The following is a 20,691-nucleotide window of genomic DNA, read 5'->3' on the forward strand; positions in this document are numbered from 1 at the left end:
CGAGACCAGCCTGGCCAACATGGTGAAACCCTGTCTCTACTAAAAATACAAAAATTGCTTGAACCTGGGAGACAGAGGTTGCACTGAGCCGAGATTGCGCCAGTGCACTCCAGCCTGGGCGACAGGGCGAGACTCTGTCCCAAAAAAATAAAATAAAATAAAATAACCTGTGCTTCGATTTCTTCATCTGTAACATGAAGATGACTGTCATAATCCCCACCTTAGAGCACTACTGTGAGGGCTGCAATAGTCTCTGGCACATAAGAAATGCTCAATAGGCCAGGCACAGTGGCTAATGCCTATAATCCCAGCACTTTGAGAGGCCGAGGCAGGCAGATCACTTGAGCCCAGTTCAAGACCAGCCTGGGCAACACAGTGAAACCCTGTCTCTACAGAAAATAAAAATAATTAGCCAGGTATGATGGCATGCACCTGTGGTCCCAGCTACTCAGGAGGCTGTGGTGAGAGGATGGCTTGAGTCCAGGAGGTCGAGGCTACAATGAGCTCTGATTGCACCTATGCACTCCAGCCTGGGTGATAGAGTGATACCCTGTCTCAAAAAAAAAGAAAAAAAAAAGAAAAGACAATGGTGAGCCATTTGGGGTTTCTGAGACACGGGCATACCTCCAGGCAGGTAGCCTGGGAGGCACACAGGAAGAACAGGGCAAAAATCAAGGCAGAGGTAGGGAGGGCTTGGCCTCCCCTACCCGCAACTTCCCCACTGAGTTCATCCTTCCTGAGCAGATGAACGCCGAGGCCCACGTCAGAAAGCTGGAAGACAGCTTATCAGAAGCCAACGCCAAGGTGGCAGAACTAGAGCGAAACCAAGCAGAAATCAATGCCATCAGGACCCGCCTCCAAGGTGAGCCCTCTCTGCCCTGAGCTTGCTAAGGAGCAGTGCATGGAAAGGAACTGGGATTCTCAAGGAAACAGAGCTTTCTTGGCCTTGGAAGATTCCCATCCAAACCCCTTATGATGAGACGAGGAGATTTTATTCCACCTGCTGAATGGTCCAAGTAACATCTTTACAATGCAAAACAGCGAACACAATTCAAAGCATTTTGTATCCGTTCTCTCACCTTCCCGGTGAGATCAGCGGGAGAGGCATTCATGCTGACAAAATACAATTTTCAAACATTTTTAAACATGACCCACATACTAATATAAAGTGAACATGTGTCAAGGATTTATTTAACTCCTTAATGAGGGAGCCAGAAAAATGGTAAAGCTGCCTTCAAAGAGCATTTGAAAGGCAGAGATTTACAGTCAGCTGAGAAAAGAAATGCTAAAATAACTTTGCTAAGTTAGATGCAGAACTAGTTAATATCCCTAGAGGACAATAATCCTGTGACCTCTGGGTTTAGTTTAGGGTTTTTTTTTCCCCTGCCGGAAGAAACACACCTTTGTCATAGAGATGCATCTTTGCATCTCTATAACAAAAATAATTGGCAATTTATCAATGTATAAGTTAATTTCTAACTTTGCAGAAGCTGTGCTCTAATCACACAGAGGTAAACAGTAAGTCAAACAAAGGTACATTTCCTTAGAGAACTAAATAGTCTACAGGTGGGCCTGTTAGTGCTCCAGTGTGACATCAAGAGAACTTGCAGGCATCCTTTGGCCTTATTTCTCACATTTGGAATTCTTTAACAATATCCTGGCTGGGTGCAGTGGCTCACACTTGTAATTCCAGCACTTTGGGAGGCCAAGGCGGGAGGATTACTTGAGGCCAGGAGTTTGAGACCAGCCTGGGCAACATAGCAAGACCCCCATCTCTACAAAACAATGTTTTTAAATAGCTGGGTGTGGTGGCACACACTGGTGGTCCCAGCTACTTGGGAGGCTGAAGCAGGAGGATTGCTTGAGCCCAGGAGTTCAAGGCTGCAATGAGTTATGATTGTGCCACTGCACTCCAGCCTGGGCAACAGAGCAGGACCCTGTCTCAAAAAAAAAAAAAAAAAAAATCAATATCCAGCTGTGTGTGGTGGCTCACGCCTGTAATCCCAGCACTTTGGGAGGCCAAGGTGGGCAGATCACTTGAGGTCAGGAGTTGGAGACCAGCCTGGCCAACGTGGTGAAACCTGGTCTCTACTAAAAATACAAAAAAAAATTAGCTGGGCGTGGTGGTACACGATTGTAATCCCAGTTACTCAGGAGGCTGAGGTAGGAGAATTGCTTGAACCTGGAAGGCAGAGATGGCGGTGAGCTGAGAGCAAGCCACTGTACTCCAGCCTGGGTGACAAGAGTGAAATTCGGTCTCAAAAAAAAAAATCAATACCCCCATTTGATGGATAATAAAAGTGAAGCTCAGTGAGCTCAGTGACTTACAGGGTAGAACTGGAAATCCTTGCTTTTTCTCTCAGGCTCATGAACTTCTTCCTGGCCTCTGGCTCCAGCAGTCATTCCACAAATGACAGGAGTGTAGGTTCTGGAATGGTGACAAATACATTTTACAAAGGAAATACTCTCTGTCCCACTGTTTCTCCAAACTCTTCTGCTGCATCTCCTGCTGTGTAGGAGAGGGGGGTTTCATTATGTGAGGCCCCTAAGTCCATGCAGGTTACCTGGATCTTGGCAACCCCTGGGCGCTTGCCTTTCTCCTGGGCTCACTTAATTTGGAGGCTAGAGTGGTGATCCACTGTGCTCCCCATTCCAGCTCCATTGGCCAAGCCACCATATTTATTGGGTACTTTAGGAGCAATGCCCTGAGGAACTTTGAATCTGGCTAGGGAACCAGTTCTTCATCCAATATTTCTTCCATTCCCTTCTCTCCCAGCTGAAAATAGTGAACTGAGCAGGGAATATGAAGAGTCCCAGAGCCGGCTCAATCAAATCCTACGGATAAAGACATCTCTGACGTCACAAGTGGATGATTACAAGAGGCAGCTGGATGAAGAGTCAAAGGTTTGTTTGGGGGTTGGGTTGTGGTGGAGACAGAGCTGCCTCCTTAAAGTTATAGGTTACAGCTGAGTTTGGTGGCTCATGCCTGTAATCCTAGCACTTTGGGAGGCCTAGGTGAGAGGTTTGCTTAAGGCCAGGAGTTCGAGACCAGCCTCAACAACACAGCAAGACCCGCCCCCCCCGCCCCCGCCCTGCCCCCTGCCCGCCAACCCCATCTCTACCAAAATAAAAAAGTTGACTGGGCGTGCTCACACCTGTAATCCCAGCACTTTGAGAGGCCAAGGCAGGTGGATCACCTGAGGTCAGGAGTTCAAGACCAGTCTGGTCAACATGGCAAAACCTGGTCTCTACTAAAAATACAAAAATTAGCCAGGCATTATGGTGAGTGCCCATAATCCCAGCTACTTGGAAGGCTGAGACAGGAGAATCGCTTGAACCTGGGAGGCGGAGGTTGCAGGGAGCTGAGATCACACCAATGCACTCCAGCCTGGGTGACAAGAGTGAAACTCGGTCTCAGAAAAAAAAAAAAAGTTTCCAGGTATGGTGGTGCACACCTGTAGTCCCAGCTAAAGAAAGTTACAGATTATGAAGATGTCAGAGGAACACAAAAAGCATTTGATATCGTAGCAAGTAAAAAAGCTAACTGCAAAACTGTAGTATGTGATGTGTATAACTAAATGAAATTACATATCTTTGTGGACAATAATAGAATGAAAAGAAGTTATAGGATGAAAATTAAAACCCCGATGGTTTGGATTGTGGGATCGTGTGTCTTTTCCACCTTTCACCTGCCATCACTGCTGCTCCAGCGTTATGTGTATCTAAGCGGTGGCCCTGTGGGCTGCGGAAAGCCCCCACAGGCCCCTGACAGGCTGGTCCCCACAGTCTCGCAGCACCGCTGTGGTGAGTCTGGCCAACACCAAGCACGACCTGGACCTAGTAAAGGAGCAGCTGGAGGAGGAGCAGGGAGGCAAGTCGGAGCTGCAACGCCTTGTGTCCAAACTCAACACTGAGGTCACCACTTGGAGGACCAAGTACGAGACCGATGCCATCCAGAGGACAGAGGAGCTGGAGGAGACCAAGTGAGTGTGGTTCTCCTGTTGGGAGAGCCAGGTGGGCTGGGCAGGTGGCGCTGGGGGCCTCATCACCATGTCAGTCACTGCTGAGGCCAGGGCCAAGCCCAGGAGAAGGACGTTCACAGGCTGCTTTAAGAGGAGGACAACGTGTCTGGACAAAGGAGCCTGCTCTGTGGGCCAGCTATGGTGGCTCATGCCTGTAATCCCAGCACTTTGGAAGGCCAAGGTGGGAGGATTGCTTGAGCCCAGAAGTTCAAGGCCAGCCCAGACAACATGGTGAGATCCTCATCTCTACAAAAAATTACAAAATTAGCCAGGCATGGTGGCACGTGCCTGTAGTCTCAGCTACTTGGGAGACTAAAGTGGGAGGATTGCTTGAGCCCAGGAATTGGAGGCTGCAGTGATCAATGATCAAGCCACTGCACTCCAGCCTGGATAACAGAGCAGTATCCTGTCTCTAAAAAAAAAAAAAAAAAAAAAAAAAAAACTACAGAAGTGGACACCTGAGGAAATAAGGGGGACATGAAAGTGGCTCTGGGCCTCTCTCTGGTGTAAAAGGAGGCTGGCCTGGGTGCCCCTGGGCCCATGCACGCAGGGAAGCCCTGTGAGTGAGCCACCCTGGGCCAGGCAGCAGAGGGGATCCATGACAAGTTAAATCAAAGAACATGGTCAACTGAACAAACTCCTCTATAGACTTTTCTGGATTCTCTGAAAAAATGGCCAAATTTTTTCTTGTATAAAGCCAAATTAGACATAGAAAATGGCACATGTGCTCTAAGTGTTTCCGGGATCCCAGCCTGCTGGCTGGTCCCATCCATCCACTGAAATTTCTGCTAATATGATAGCAAATAAGGCATAGTGACTTCCAGCTGATGCAATACTTTCATCTAAAGCTCTAAGCTAAATTTGCCTTCCTGCAACTTCCACCTCTGTCCTTCAGGCCTTTGCTATGGAGGCTGCTGGGCACTACCTGGTCCTCCCCCAAGGCTCCCACTCCTGGGCTAAACCTAAATCTCAACCCCTAAGCTTGTCTCTGCCCCAGACACCCTCAGGGCCCCTCCATCCCCTGGCTTAGACCTTTGCTCCTGTGTCCCCTTCTCAGAGAGTCTCCCCTGAGTCTGTATTTGACATTGTCACCCCCTCCCACCTGGACTGCCTGTCCCGTTCCTGGCTCTATTTGTCACTGCAGTGCTTATGTTCTATAGGGCATGTATTGCCTGCCTCCTCCCAGCTCCAGAACAAACATTTCGTTTGTTAGGGCAGGTATCCTAGCCTGTTTTATTCACTGCTGCATCCCTAACACCTGCAACAATCCTTGGTACAGAGTAGAGAAAGTAAGTGTTTGTTGAATGAATAAATGAGAGAGTGAATGGACAGCTGTGGCTGTCCTGTAAACACTGCATCGTTTCCAAGGTTGACACCAGAGCTTAGTACCATACCCATCACACTCTGGCCCTGGCAATGTGGAAGTGGTGCCTGTGAGCACCTATGTTTCCTTGACAGCCCCTCTGGCTCTCATTTGCAGGAGGAAGCTGGCCGCCAGGCTTCAGGAGGCAGAAGAAGCAGCTGAAACTGCCCAGGCCCGGGCCGCCTCCCTCGAGAAAAATAAGCAGAGACTCCAGGCAGAAGTTGAGGACCTCACCATCGACTTGGAAAAGGTCAGAGGGTCAAATGCTCAAAGCTGCCTATTTACCGGGGCAGAGAGCCCACAACAGGGCTAGGGCGAGGCTGTCACACGTCTGGGGTCATCAGGAAGAAACACATGATTCAAGAAGGTGCAGTGCAGGGATGCCTTCAGGAACTTGCTGGACAATGGCTGCTGCTTGAGCACGTGTTCATGAACCCTTCCAAGATCTAACATTCAACAAGCTACTGTTTAAACAGGGCCACAAGACCAAGCACAGTGGCCCATGCCTCTAATCCCAACACACTGGGCGGCCAAGGCAGGAGGATCACTTGAGCCAAGGAGTTCAAGACCAGCCTGAACAACATAGGGAGACCCTGTCTCAAAAAAAAAAAAAAAAGAAAAAAGAAGAAAAGAAAAAAAGAAAAAAAATATTTTTTTATTTTTATTTTTTTTTGAGACGGAGTTTGGCTCTTGTTGCCCAGACTGGAGTACAGTGGCACGATCTCGGCTCACTGCAACCTCTGCCTCCTGGGTTCAAGCGATTCTCATTCCTCAGCCTCCTGAGAAGCTGTGATTACAGGTGCCCGCCACCACGCCCAGCTAATTTTTTGTATTTTTAGTAAAGACGGGGTTTCATCATGTTGGCCAGGCTGGTCTCGAACTCCTGACCTCAGGTGATCCACCCGCCTTGGCCTCCCAAAGTGCCAGGATTATAGGCGTGAGCCACTGTGCCCAGCCCCCAAAAAGGTTTTAAATTAAAAATGTAGCTAGGTGTGGTGGCACATGCCTGTGGTCCCAACTACTTGGGAGGCTAAGGCATGAGGATCATTTGAACCAGGGGTTCAAGGCTGCAGTGAGCGATGATTGCACCACTACACTCCAGCCTGGCAGACAGAGTGAGACCTTGTCTCAAATAAATCAACAGGGCCACAAGCAGGGTAAAATTTGCCCCTGAAAGTTACACAATGCGGCCGGGCGTGGTGGCTCATGCCTGTAATCCTAGCACTTTGGGAGGCTGAGGCAGCCAGATTGCCTGAACTCAGGAGTTCGACACCAGCCTGGGCAACACGGTGAAACCCTGTCTCTACTAAGATACAAAAAATTAGCTGGGCGTGGCGGTGGGCACCTGTAGTCCCAGCTACTCAAGAGGCTGAGGCAGGAGAATCACTTGAGCCCAGGAGGCGGAAGGTGCAGTGAGCCAGATCGTGCCACTGCACTCCAGCCTGGGCAACAGAGCGAGACTCTGGCTCCAAAAAAAAAAAAAAAAAAATTTATATGAAGCACCTTCCCTGTTCCCCTCTTACACAAACTACATCCCACACACTTTGTGTGGCTAACTATTCCTATTTGCATCCCTGGTTCAAACTGAGTTGCCAGTCTCTATGAGAATTAAATAAGATTTCCACTGGCATACACCTCCCTGGTCTTGGTCTAGATGGAACCATGATTCATGCTGGCTGTGAGGGGCCACATGCAGCCCAATACAAGAACATGGCTCCATGAAGTGGCCGCGTAGGCCGGAGATCACATCCACGTGAGAGGTTTCAGAAAACAATTCTGGCAAGGTGGTTCATGCTTGTCATCCCAGGACTTTGGGAGGCTGAGGTGGGAAGATTGCTTAAGTCCAAGAGGCTGAGGCTACAGTTAGCTATGATTATGCCACTGTACTCCAGCCTGGGTGACAGAGTGAGACCTCATCTCTTGGGGAAAAAAAAAAAAAAAGCCTGGGCACAGTGGCTTATGCCTGTAATCCCACCACTTTAGGAGGCTGAGGCGGGCAGATCACCTGAAGTCAGGAGTTTGAGAGCAGCCTGGCCAACATGGTGAAACCCCATCTCTACTAAAAATACAAAAAGCAGCCAGACATGGTGGCGCACGCCTGTGTAATCCCAGCTACTCAGGAGGCTGAGGCAGGATAATCGCTTGAACCCGGGAGACGGAGGTTGCCGTGAGCCAAGATCGTGCCACTGCACTCCAGCCTGGGTGACAAAGTGAGACTCCATCTCAATTAAAAAAAAAAAAAAAAAAAGTCCTGAAACTCAAAAAGGGTTTGCTACCCTACAAAAGAAACAAAGCAAAACTTTACACAAGCTAATATAGCACAACAGCAAATAGTTGCCAGGGAGTTATGAGATGGATGAAATCTATAGAAAAATAAAGTCTAAGAGTAGTCAGTTTTGAGTTGATGTGTAATGTATATTACTACATTACAGTGAAATATATTAAGGGGAGGCCAAATGTCATAAATCTGGGAAGGCCACTGTGGCCCAAACTGCTCATTTTACACCTGAGAGAATTCTAACCTGGGAAAATAAGGTGGAATGCTCCAGGCCACACATCTCTCAGGGGGAAGTTTTAGAACTGGCATGCAGCTCTTTGCAGACTCTGTTCTGTGCTTCTGCCATAGGTGTTGAATTACATTCCAATTCCCAAGGAGTCCGTAGTCTCAAGAGTTACTGGGGAAAGGGAAGGAAGAGAGGTTGTTGGGGGGGTCGGAGTAGGGGACAGAGGCAGGGAGGTTGGACCCCTAGAGGCCATTTCCAACTTTCCCTAGGCCAATGCTGCAGCCGCTGCCCTGGACAAGAAGCAGAGGCTCTTTGACAAGATGCTGGCTGAGTGGCAGCAGAAGTGTGAGGAGTTGCAGGTGGAAGTGGACAGCTCGCAGAAGGAGTGCCGCATGTACATGACAGAGAGCTTCAAGATCAAGACTGCCTACGAGGAGTCTCTGGAGCATCTAGAGTCCGTGAAGAAGGAGAATAAGACCCTGCAGGGTGAGTCAGAGGGCAGGTGGACAGGATGGGCCTGTAGGGAGGGGACACAGCCAGAGTCCCCTTCGTCCTGAGCACATCATCAGTTGAGTACCTGGCTCAATAAATGTTTGTTGACTTTCTAGCAAGTGCTTTGTAGAAGCACTTCAGCATTCAGCAGTGTAACTTTAGGCGAGTTGCTTAATCTTTCTGTGCCTCACTTTCCTCATCTATAAAATGAGGAAATAGCCGGGTGTGGTGGCTCATGCCTGTAATCCCAGCACTTCAGGAGGCCAAGGAGGGTGGATCACTTGAGGTCAGGAGTTCAAGACCAGCCTGACCAACATGGTGAAACCCCGTCTCTACTAAAAATACAAAAAATTAGCAGGGCATGGTGGCGGGCGCCTGTAGTCCCAGCGACTTGGGAGGCTGAGGCAGGAGAATCGCTTGAACCTGGGAGGTGGAGGTTGCAGTGAACCGAGATCATGCCACTGTACTCCAGCCTGGGCAACAGAGCAACACTATGTCCCAAAAATAAATAAATAAATACATACATCAATTAAATAAAATGAGGAAATAATTCTACCGTCCTTATAAGGTTGTCATGACAATGAAATAAGATTATGGCCGGGTGTGGTGGCTCATGTCTGCAATCCTGGCACTTTGGGAGGCCTGCTTCTTACCCCAATGGAGGAATGACGGTGCCACCTGCCATGACCCTGGAATGCTGAGTCTTATTAACATGAATATTTCTATCTCAGAGGAGATAAAGGATCTCATTGATCAGCTGGGTGAGGGAGGAAGGAGTGTGCATGAGCTGCAGAAGTTGAAGAAAAAATTGGAGATGGAAAAGGAAGAACTCCAGGTGGCCCTGGAAGAAGCTGAGTCTTCCCTGGAGGTAACCGTGGGGCCATCACCTTGGGGACTGTGGACCCTTGACCAGGCACTGCACATCTTCTTGGCTAGAAAGACTCATGTTTATATTCCTGATAGGTTGAAGAGAGCAAGGTGATTCGAATTCAGTTGGAACTGGCTCAGGTTAAAGCTGACATTGACCGGAGAATCCACGAGAAAGAAGAAGAATTTGAGGCTACCAGGTATGGAGCTGGTGGGATGGGAGGCTGACTCTTGGGAAGTGTGATGGAGCAGAGTTCAGAAACCTGGGTCTCTTCCACCTACTAGTCATGTGATGTTGGGCAATTCAGGTGAACCTCGCTGAACATGTTTCCTCATCTATGAAATGGAAATAAAGACTGTACCTCACACTACTGTGTCTAGTTTATGAACACTTTGTTTTTTGGGTTTTTTTGTTTTTTTTTTTTGAGACAGAGTCTTGCTCTGTTGCCTAGGCCGCAGTGTAGTGGTGCGATCCCAGCTCACTGCAACCTCCGCCTCCTGGTTTCAAGCAATTCTCCTGCCTTAGCCTCCCAAGTAGCTGGGATCATAGGCATGTGCCACTGTGCCCAGCTAATTTTTGTATTTTTAGTAGACACAGCGTTTCACCATGTTGGCCAGGCTGGTCTTGAACTCCTGACCTCAAGTGATCCTCCCACCTCAGCCTCCCAAAGTGCTGGGATTACAGGCATGAGCCACCGTGCCTGCCTATGAACACTTTAGATGTAGTACTTTAGCCATGATGGTTAATGAAGCACAGAATCTGTTATGTGCTTACTGGCTGTTTGTATATCTTCTCCGGAGAAAAGTCTGTTCTTTGCCCCTTTCGGAAATTGGATTGCTTCTTTTTATTGTTGAGTTGTAAGAGTTCTTTATATATTCTGAACACTAGACTTATCAGATATAATTTGCAAATATTTTTTCCCATTCTATGGGTTGTCTTGTCACTTTCTTAAAGGTATCCATTGAAGCATAAAGGTTATTTAATTTTGGCTGGGCACAGTGGCTCACGCCTGTAATCCTAGCACTTTGGGAGGCTGAGATGGGAGGATCCCTTGAGCTCAGGAGTTTGAGATCAGCCTGGGCAACATAGCAAAACCCCGCTCTACAAAAAAAAATAAATAAATAAAATAGCTGGGTGTGGTGGCATGGCCTGTAGTCCCTGTTACTGGCGAGGCTGAGATGGGAAGATCACTTGAGCCCCAGAGTTCAAGGCTGCAGTGAGCTATGATCACACTACTACACCATCACAGAATGTGACGGTTTTTCCATTACAGCCTGAGCCACAGAGTGACTCTAAAACAACAAAATGACCTTCCTTTCATTTCCCCAAAGCATGAAACCCTCATCCCTGTCTTGCACCTTTTTAAGGGTTTGTTTAATTTCACAACATGGTGCCTGTACTCATGCTGATGCTAAGACCTCTTCTCTAGGAAGGCTTAGCACAGACTGAACAGCCAGCCCCGTATGCCAAGGTCTTCTCTGCTTGGGCTTACAGGAAGAACCACCAGCGGGCAATCGAGTCCTTGCAGGCCAGCCTGGAGGCGGAGGCCAAGGGCCGGGCAGAGGCACTTCGGCTCAAGAAGAAGATGGAGACGGACCTGAATGAGATGGAAATCCAGCTGGACCACGCCAACAAGAACAACAGTGAACTTGTAAAGACACTGAAAAGGCTGCAACAGCAAATCAAGGTAGCGGTCTGGGAGGAGGAGAAATGAGATACAAGGCACACCATCATCGGCTGAGTCTGAAGGCCAAAAGGGGGCTAACTCAATGCATGTCTTCAGCCAGCATAAAGGCATAAGAGTGAGAATGTGGGGTGGCTGGCAGTCCAGGGAGCAGGAGGCTTGGGGACTATATAAAGAAGAGGCCCTCAACCACCAAAAGTCCAGATTCTGGATAATTGGAAAGATGGACCAAAGGAGGGAAACAGGAAGTTGGGCCTGTCTAGATTTTTATTTTATTTATTTATTTATTTGATAGAGTTTTGCTCTTGTCACCCAGGCTGGAGTGTAGTGGCGCAATCTCAGCTCACTGTAACCTCCGCCTCCCAGGTTCAAGCAATTCTCCTGCCTCAGCCTCTTAAGTAGCTGGGATTACAGGCACCCACCTCCACGCCCAGCTAATTTTTGTATTTTTAATAGAGATGGGGTTTCACCATGCTGGCCAGGCTGATCTCCAACAGCTGACCTCAGGTGATCCGCCCACCTCAGCCTCCCAAAGTGCTGGGATTACAGGCGTGAGCCACCACACCCAGCCCTGTCTTGATTTGTAAAATCATTTTTTACTTATTATAAACTATTTCAGACATAGAGAAATGAAGAACACAACAAAACTCATATGCCCACTACTTGCCTTAAAAAATAAACACAAACAGAGCTGAAGATCCCTTTACAAACATTCCATTATGAGGCTGGTCTTTACAGCATACATAGCTGGAACCACACATCCGACACTTGCTAACTGGAGATGTGCCCTAACCAGGTACTATTTTAGGTGTCCAAGAGAGGACAAGACAATGCTGGGCATAGTTGGTGTTCACATGTAGTCCCAGCTACTCAGGAGGCTGAAGAGAGCAGATTGCTTGAGGCCAGGCTTGAGTTTGTGACCGGCCTGGGCATCATAGCGAGACCCCATCTCCATAAAAAATAAAATTAGCCTGGCATGATGGTGCTCGTGCCTGTAGTTCCAGCTACTCAGGAGGCTGAGGTGGAAGGATCGCTTGAGCCCAGGAATTGGAGATTGCAGTGAGCTATGACTACACCACTGCACTCCAGCCTGGGTGACAGAGTGAGACCCTGTCTTAAAAACAAAACAAAGAGTGGACAAAACAGACAAACATCCCCATGCAGACAGCAACAAAAATAAAACTGTATTATTAAAACTGGTGATAAGTCCTATGGAGAAATAAGAGAACAGGCCGGGCCTGGTGGCTCATGCCTGTAATCCCAGCACTTTAGGAGGCCGAGGTGGGCAGATCACTTGAGGTCAGGAGTTTGAGACCAGCCTGAGCAACATGGCAAAACCCCATCTCTACTAAAAATACAAAAATTAGCCAGGTGTGGTGGCAGGCACCTGTAATCCCAGGTACTTGGGAAGGTGAGGCAGGAGAATCACTTGAACCTGGGAGGCAGAGATTGCAGTGAGCCGAGATCATGCCATTGAACTCCAGCCTAGGGGACAGAGCAAGACTCCGTCTCAAAAAAAAAAAAAAAAAAAGAGAGAGAAATAAGAGGACAGAAGAGAGCTGAGGATCAGCATAGCCAGGATTAGAATATGATTGGCAGAGGTCACTGGGAAGGCCTCCTGGAGAATGCTGTGCTGGGAACACCAGGTGCTCTACCATCAGGAAAGGTTTGATTTCATGTTGACCTCATGTTAGACAACTTCCTGGGTCCTGGCCCTGCTGGGGCTCCACCACACCATAAACTCCCCAACACCAGGTCTGTTCCTCACTCTTCTTTTGTGGCCTCCCCGCCTGCCTAGTTTCCTGCTGAACCCAGTTGATAAAGCTCACGGCGCCCTCACGCCTGGCCACCCCCAAGGTGATACCACAGCCCAGTGTATGGGCTGAGGCTGGGTCCCTGTGCCCCCCAGGACCTGCAGGTCCAGATGGACGAGGATGCCAGGCAGCACGAGGAGCTGCGGGAGCAGTACAACCTGCAGGAGCGGCGCCTGAGCCTGCTGCAGACAGAGCTAGAGGAGGTGCGCTCAGCCCTGGAGGGCAGTGAGCGTTCACGCAAGCTGCTGGAGCAGGAAGTGGTGGAAATCACCGAGCGGCACAACGAGATCAACATCCAGGTAGGACAAGGCTCCTGGTCAGTGCCACTCGCACCCACACTCCGGGGGTTAGGGGGTGCTGGGGTGAGGCCAGGCTGGTGCCCAAACCACGTGAGCCCCCCTCAAAACTCAGAGGCAGGCAGTGCACCCCACTCAGCAAATCTTCAAAATTCATCTGCAGAGCTTTTTGTAAAATTGTGACCTAAAAGTCCAGGATATAAAATATATCCCAGCCTGGGTCGGGCACTGTGGCTCATGCCTATAATCCCAGCACTTTGGGAGGCCGAGACGGGCAGATCACCTGAGGTCAGGAGTTCGAGACCAGCTTGGCCAACATGATGAAACCCTGTCTCTACTAAAAATACAAAAATTAGCCAGGTGTGGTGGCACACACTTGTAATCCCAAGTACTCAGGAGGCTGAAGCAGGAGAATTGCTTGAACCCGGGAGGCGGAAGTTGCAGTGAGCCAAGATCATGCCACTGCACTCCAGCCTGGGTGACAGAGTGACTGTCTCAAAAAAAAAAAAAAATATATATATATATATATACACACACATCCCAACCTGGCTAACATGGTGAAACCCCATCTGTACTAAAAATACAATAATTAGCCAGGTGTGATGATGCATACCATAATCCCAGCTGCTACTTGGGAGGCTGAGGCACAAGAATCACTTGAACCCTGGAGGTTGAGGATGCAGTGAGCCAAGATCATGCCACTGCATTCCAGTCTGGGCGACAGAGCAAGACTCTGACTCAAAAATAAAAATAAAATAAAATATATAATCCTGGCCAGGCACAGTGGCTCACATCTGTAATCCCAGCACTATGGGAGGCAGAGGTGGGAGGGTTGCTTGAGGCCAAGAGTTCAAGACCAACCTAAGCAACATAGCCAGACTCTGTCTCTAAAAACATACGAAAAATTAGTTGGGTGTGGTGGTGCACATCTGTAGTCCCAGGTGCTTGGAAGGCTGAGGTGGGAGGATCGCTTGAGCCTAAGAGATTGAGGCTGCAGTGAGCTGTGACTGCATGACTGCATAATCCAGCCTGAGTAACAGAGCAAGATCCTGCCTAAAAAAAAAAAAAAAAAAAAAAAAAGAATGCAGGAGAGGGACCCATACCCCATGCAGAGGGCCCAGGGCCATTTCCTGTTGGGGTCTGGCAAGCATGTCTGGCAGAGGTCGTGTTCTTTCCTGGACACAGGAAGGCCCATGCAGACCCCTGGCTCATAGTGATATCTCCATTTCTTCCTCCAGAACCAGAGCCTCCTCGTGGTCAAACGCAAGCTGGAGTCAGATGTCCAGCGCATCTCCAACGAGCACGAGGAGCTCATCAGTGAGTTCCGCTCGGCCGAAGAGAGAGCCAAGAAGGCCATGACGGACGTAAGTGCGTGTGCCCCTTGCTGCTGGCAGCTGGCAGGCGGGGCCTGGGCACCTGCTGAGGACCAGGCTGCCTGGGCAGGAAGGCCACCTCCTCCCATGGTGGGCCACTGTGGACCCGAGCATAGTTCCCTGCCAGGGAGAATGTGGCCCTGCTCTGGAGGAGCCCAAGGCTTGTCTAAAAAGCCACACACGTGAAATAAGAAAGAATTACAAGCTCTAGGTGATTATGTGAAAGATTATAACACAAGGCCCGGGGTCTTGCATCAAAGAAGCCATCAAAGTGGGTTCATCTGGGCAGGCTTTTTGGCAATGGGATGCATTAAAACAGCCTTGGGCCAGGCATGGTGACTCACACTTGTAATCCCAGCACTTTGGGAGGCCAAGGCAGCAGGATTGCTTGAGGCCAGAAGTTCAAGACCAGCCTGGGCAACATAGCAAGACCCTGTCTCTACTAAAAATGTTAAAAATTAGCCAGGTGTCATGGCACGTGCCTGTAGTCCCAGCTACTCAGAAGGCTGAGATGGGAGGATCACCTGAACCCAGGAGTTTGAGGCTGCAGTGAGTCATGATCCCGCCACTGCACTGCAGCCTGGGTGACAGAACAAGACCCTGTCTCAAAACATGAAATAATAACAATAACAAATCAAACAGCCTTGAGGGAAGGGCTAGTAAAAGGAAGATGGATGAGCCCAGGGACGCAGAGGAGGACATTGGTGGTTGAGCCCAGGGATGCAGAGGAGGATGTTGGCAGGATGTGCCCCCAAGTACTCTCAGCCCAGTATCCCTTCGGTTGTTCACACCAGCTTCAAGTGGTGGGTTCTGTTTACTCTCCACTTGGAAGATGAAGGAATACAGATTTTCATCATCAGGCTCCTCTCACTTGATCGAAATCCCAGGAGTTCAGGAACGTTGCTGGTCTTGCTTGTTGCTACCTCCCAAGAGCACAGGCCCATGCCTGGCCCACCATAGACCCTCATGAACATTTGTAGAATGAATGTAAGGAGAAAGGGACTGAGAGGGGATACGCAATGTGCTGAAGGTCACTCAGGGCCGGACACAGTCCTGGGTCTTCCAACTCCAGAGGCTGTGCTTTTCCCACCCTCCATGCTGTGCCCCTCATGGAGATGGCAGTCAGTAGGGTTTGGCTTGAGTGCACCTGGCTGGTGGGGGTCTATGGGGATGGGAGGCATGAGCTTGGCTCCCCCTCCCCTCTCAGGGGCAAAGGGGAGCATAGGGCACCCCTTCCACCAAACCCCAGCAGCATGTCAGCGGGGCTCTCCTTGTCAACCAGTTGGTTTCCTAGAGACCAGGAGACAAGGTCTCACATCTCTCAAAGGAGCTATGAGCCTGGGTAGCACCCAGCTCCAACTCCTGCTCTTCTCCTCCCCACCCACAGGCCGCCCGCATGGCAGAAGAACTCCGGCAAGAGCAGGACCACTGCATGCACCTAGAGAAGATCAAGAAGAACTACGAGGTCACCATCAAAGACCTGCAGGCCAAGATGGAGGAGGCCGAGCAGCTGGCTCTGAAAGGCGGCAAGCGAATGATCATGAAGCTGGAAGCCAGGGTAAGGGCGATGCAGGGCTCAGCCAAGGGAGGAATGGGGATCTGGCGGGGTGGGGTGTGTGTGTGTGAGATGCCTGTCTTTTGCCAAAAACATGTCCTGTGTTTGATGAAGAATCGGGTTATGCAAGTGCTGGGAAAGAAGAGGAGATTGAAAGGACCAGGTGCAGTGGCTCACGCCTGTAATCCTAATACTTTAGGAGGCCTAGGCAGGAGGATCACTTGAGGCCAGGAGTTTGAGACCAGCCGGGGCAACATAGTGAGACCTCCATCTCTTTAAAAAAAAAAAAGTTAAATTAGCTGAGTGTGGTGGCACATGCCTGTAGTCCCAGCTACTCAGGAGGTTGAGTTGGGAGGATAGCTTGAGCCCAGGAGATTGAGGCTATGATAGCACTACTGCACTTCAGCCTGGGTGACAGAGCCAGACCCTGTCTCAGAAAAAAAGAGAAAAGAAAGAAAGAAAGAAAGAAAGAAGGGAGGGAAAGAAAAAGAAAAGGAAATTGAGGGAAGAGCTCTAATTTCTCTCAAGTTCTCCTCTCCTTTTTCCCTCCGGGTCACCTTCCTCCCCAGAATGTCCTTAGCCTCAAGCAGAGCGTCCCCAATATTCTCCCTGCCTTTTTTTACTCACTGAAAGAAAACAAGCCTTAGTCTTTACCCCATGAAATGCCAGAGCTGGAAGGGCCCAGAAGATTCCATCATTTTATCTGACTCCCTGACACCCCCATTTCCCAGAGGAGGGAATTTGAGGCTCAAGAGAAAGTGTCTGACAACCACACCATGGCCTGTAAAAGGCAGAGCCCACCTGACTCTCCTGTCCAGGGTCCATCCCCTCACCTCTGGGCAGGCGGTGGACACTGCAGCCACAACGCCCCTGTCTGAGGCCACTGAGCTTTGAAGCTCAAAACCACGTGTTCCAGGAGGCTGAGGCAGGAGGATCACTTGAGCGCAGGAGGTCAAGGCTGCAGTAAGCCATGATCACGCCACTGCCCTCCAGCCTGGGCAACAGAGCAGGACCCTATCAGAAAAACAAAAAACAAAACACACACGTTTGCTCAGCTGCATTCCTCTCTTCCTCCCACAGATCAAGGAATTAGAGACAGAGCTGGATGGGGAACAGAAACAGCACGCGGAGACAGTCAAGATGCTGCGTAAGAATGAGCGTCGCCTCAAAGAGCTGGTCTTCCAGACAGAGGAGGACCACAAGACCAACCAGCGCATGCAGGAGCTGGTGGAGAAGCTACAGAACAAGCTGAAGGTCTACAAGAGGCAGATCGAGGAGGCGGTGGGTGTCCATGCGCCTCCTGGCTCCTCCTTCCCTGACGCTTGTTTCTCAGTGTGGGTCGCCAGCCTTGCTGGGAATTAACCACAGGGAAAGAAGCAAGCATTGGCCCTAAGATGACTCTGCGAGGCTCATGTCCCTGGTGTCTCCTCCTTGGAATCCAGTGGGAGGGAGGACCAGACACTACACACCAGAGATAAGAACTTGTAAAGAGGCCAGGCACGGTGGCTCATGCCTGTAATCCCAGCACTTTGGGAGGTCAAGGTGGGTGGATCACCTGAGGTCAGGAGTTTAAGAACAGCCTGGCCAACATGGTGAAACCCATCTCTACTGAAAATACAAAAATTAGCCGGGCATGGTGGCAGGCACCTTAATCCCAGCTACTTGGGAGGCTAAGGCAGGAGAATTGCTGGAACCCAGGAGGTGGAGGTTGCAGCGAGCCGAGATCAGACCACTGCACTCCAGCCTGGGCGCAGAGCAAGACTGTCTCTCAAAAAAAAAAATTTTTTTTTAAATGCACACTTAACCAGAACCAGCCACATTTATGCTCCGTTTCCCACCGTGCCTTTGTCACAGGAGGACCAGGCCAACCAGACCTTGGCTCGATACAGGAAGACGGTGCACGAGCTGGATGACGCTGAGGAGCGGGCCGGCATGGCAGAGACCGCCCTAAACAAGCTGCGCACCAGACACCGTGTGGCCGGCAAGGGCATCACCTCCGTGGAGATCATCCAGGTGTCCAAGACAGGCACCTCAAAAACCCTTTCTGAGGAGTGAGGCCCTCCGTGTCCTAGGCCACAGCCGGTAGGTGTGGACTCCGCTCTGAACGGTCTCGCTCAGAGCGCTCCTTCCCTGCACTGGCTTTGCTCCTAGTATTGGTACTATGTGACCCAGCCATACTCCCCCTGCTCCCCAGCTCCAGTCTTTGTCACACCCAGTCTCATGCAACAGGAACCCCAAAGCTCTTCCCCTCCCTCTTCAGCTGCAAAACTCCTCTAGAGTCTCACAGCCCTCGGGTGGGGTGCTGTTCACCTGTATCACAGGTGCTGGCCAACCTGATGTTCCCCCATCTGCACAGAAGGGCGGTTCCCAAGTGTGATGCCACTTGACACTAGCCTTGGAACCTAGGTGCTTAGTACACAGTCACAGGGACGTCCACAAGCTTATGGCAATGTGTGTTATCTTTCATGTCCCCCACAATATCATTCTTCACTGGAGATTTCATCAATCCTGGTTGAATTCAGGTCTCTAACACTAAGAAAATGATAATTATCATCACAGCTACCATTTCTTGAACACTGAGTGCAGGTGGGATTTTAAGGAAACAATTTAAAGTAGTCTTTATTCCCCTTAATTCAGAACTAATCAAGGACGAAAAATATTGGAGATAAATACATAAAAGTTAAAATAGGCTGGGCACAGTGGCTCGTGCCTGTAAATCCTAGTACTTTCAGAGGCCAAGGTGGGAAGATTGTTTAAGCCCAGGAGTTCAAGACCAGCCTGGGCAACATAGTGAAACCGTGTCTCTACAAAAAGAAAAAAAATTAGCCAGGCATGGTGGTGCACACCTGTAGTCCCAGTTACTCAGGAGGCTGAAACAGGAGGATCCCTTGAGCCCAGGAGTCTGAGGTTGCAATGATTTATGATCATACCACTACATTCCAGCCTGGGCAACAGAGCGAGGCCCCATGTCAAAGAAAAAAAAGTCAAAATACCAGTTTTTATTTATTTATTTATTTATTTGAGAGGGAGTCTTGCTCTGTCACCAGGCTGGAGTGCAGTGGTGTAATTTCGGCTCACTGCAACCTCCACCTCCCAGGTTCAAGCAATTCTCCTGCCTCAGCCTCCCGAGTAGCTGGGACTACATGTGCGCACTACCATGCCCAGCTAATTTTTGTATTTTTAGTAGAGATGGGGTTTCACCACGTTGGCCAGGATGGTCTCAATCTCTTTACCTTGTGATCCGCCTGCCTCGGCCTCCCAAAGTGCTGGGATTACAGGCGTGAGCCACCATGCCTGGCCCAAATACCAGTTTTATTATGCCATAATTCTAGATTGAGGATGTGGCTTTAACGTGTGTCCACCATAGGCATCCTCGTAGTTTGCCTCAAAATTAAAGATACCTGAAACCCCAACTCTACTAAAAATACAAAATTAGCCAGGTGTGGTGGCACACGCCTGTAATCCCAGCTGCTTGGGAGGCTGAGGCACTAGAATTGCTTGAACCCAGGAGGAGGCACAGGTTGCAGTGAGCCGAGATCACGCCACTGCACTCCAGCCTGGGTGACAGAACAAGACTCTGTCTCAAAAAAAAAAAAAAAAAAAAAAAAAAAAAACCTGCAGGACTGAACAAATGCAGGCTTGATCCCTGGGGAGCAGCCACTATTCCCAGGAGAGGAACGATGAAAACCCATCATCCCTGGGAATAGATCTAAAAGGAGAGATTAGATGGGGCTCAGCTCTGCCTTCCCGGTTCCTTATTCCAAAAACAAGATCAATCACTCCTTTTCCCATGGACAGAAGCAAAAGGAAAGTGAGGAGTAAGGCACAGAATGTGATTCTGGAGGAGTGGATCCCAAAACATGGTCCTGGGACCAGCAGCATCAGTGTCACCTAGGACGTTCTTAGAAATGCCTATTCTTAGGCCTGGCTCCAGACCTACCGCATCAGCAGCTCCGGGGGTGGGCCCAGCATCTGTGATTTAGCAAGCCCTCCAGGTGACTCAGATGTGTGACTGAGTTTGAGAACCACCCAGATACATGGAGCCAGGGTGTGGAGGTTTCTCCTCTAACAAGAGCCAAGTGCTAAGAAAGAAAAGGCAACTGAAAGGGCTGGGCGCAGTGTCTCACGCCTCTAATCCCAACACTTTGGGAGGCCAAGGCGGGAGGATCACTTGAGGCCAGAAGTTCGAGACCAGCCTGGGCAACATAGCAAGACCCTATCTCTACAAAAAAATGTAAAAAATGAGCGTGGTGGTGGCTAAGTGCATGGAAAATGCTTTTCACTCTCTTTTCTAGCCTACAAGGTAGGTATAAATATCCCCATTTGTCAGGTGAGGAAAATGAGCTTGGAGAAGTTTGGTGACTTGCTCATGGTCACACACGCCCTGTGCTATGAAAAGGCAAGTTATCTTTTATTTGAAGTTACTGTGGAGATTGATATGGTTGCCCTCTGTGTGGGATTAATCAGGGCAGCAAAAAATCAAAGACTGGTTCACTTTGGGAGGTGGGGTGGGGCTGAACCCTAAGCACCGACCTCCATGGCTTCTGGGAATTATATCTGGCCTCACTGAATCAACATCTTGTTGAATCAGCCCCTAGTAAGGAGGGTAAGGTTCCCTGCTCAGTTATGATTCGCTGTCTTTCACTAATGGCGGTCAGTTTGGGTTTTGGCCAAAAGCGATAACCCCATTGAACTTTGATGTGAAGCTGAACTTTATCTG

The 20,691-nt window shown here is 49.6% G+C and overlaps 1 protein-coding gene across 1 annotated transcript in view; it reads left to right on the forward strand.

Annotated features, from left to right (window-relative positions):
• The window catches only part of LOC129041678 (myosin-16), a 71,965-nt gene that overhangs the window by 49,557 nt on the left and 1,717 nt on the right, over nt 1-20,691 (forward strand). Inside the window, exons 30-42 of the mRNA XM_054497113.1 lie at nt 745-862; nt 2,777-2,904; nt 3,787-3,983; nt 5,503-5,635; nt 8,159-8,375; nt 9,113-9,249; nt 9,345-9,448; nt 10,744-10,936; nt 12,843-13,046; nt 14,282-14,407; nt 15,804-15,974; nt 17,052-17,252; nt 17,826-18,053. Coding sequence (XP_054353088.1) covers nt 745-862; nt 2,777-2,904; nt 3,787-3,983; nt 5,503-5,635; nt 8,159-8,375; nt 9,113-9,249; nt 9,345-9,448; nt 10,744-10,936; nt 12,843-13,046; nt 14,282-14,407; nt 15,804-15,974; nt 17,052-17,252; nt 17,826-18,026 — 2,130 coding nt within the window. The 3' untranslated portion in view covers nt 18,027-18,053. The remainder of the gene's footprint in view (nt 1-744; nt 863-2,776; nt 2,905-3,786; nt 3,984-5,502; nt 5,636-8,158; nt 8,376-9,112; nt 9,250-9,344; nt 9,449-10,743; nt 10,937-12,842; nt 13,047-14,281; nt 14,408-15,803; nt 15,975-17,051; nt 17,253-17,825; nt 18,054-20,691) is intronic.

The sequence above is a fragment of the Pongo pygmaeus genome, chromosome 6, assembly GCF_028885625.2.
Source record: "Pongo pygmaeus isolate AG05252 chromosome 6, NHGRI_mPonPyg2-v2.0_pri, whole genome shotgun sequence".
Taxonomy (NCBI): Eukaryota; Metazoa; Chordata; class Mammalia; order Primates; family Hominidae; genus Pongo; species Pongo pygmaeus.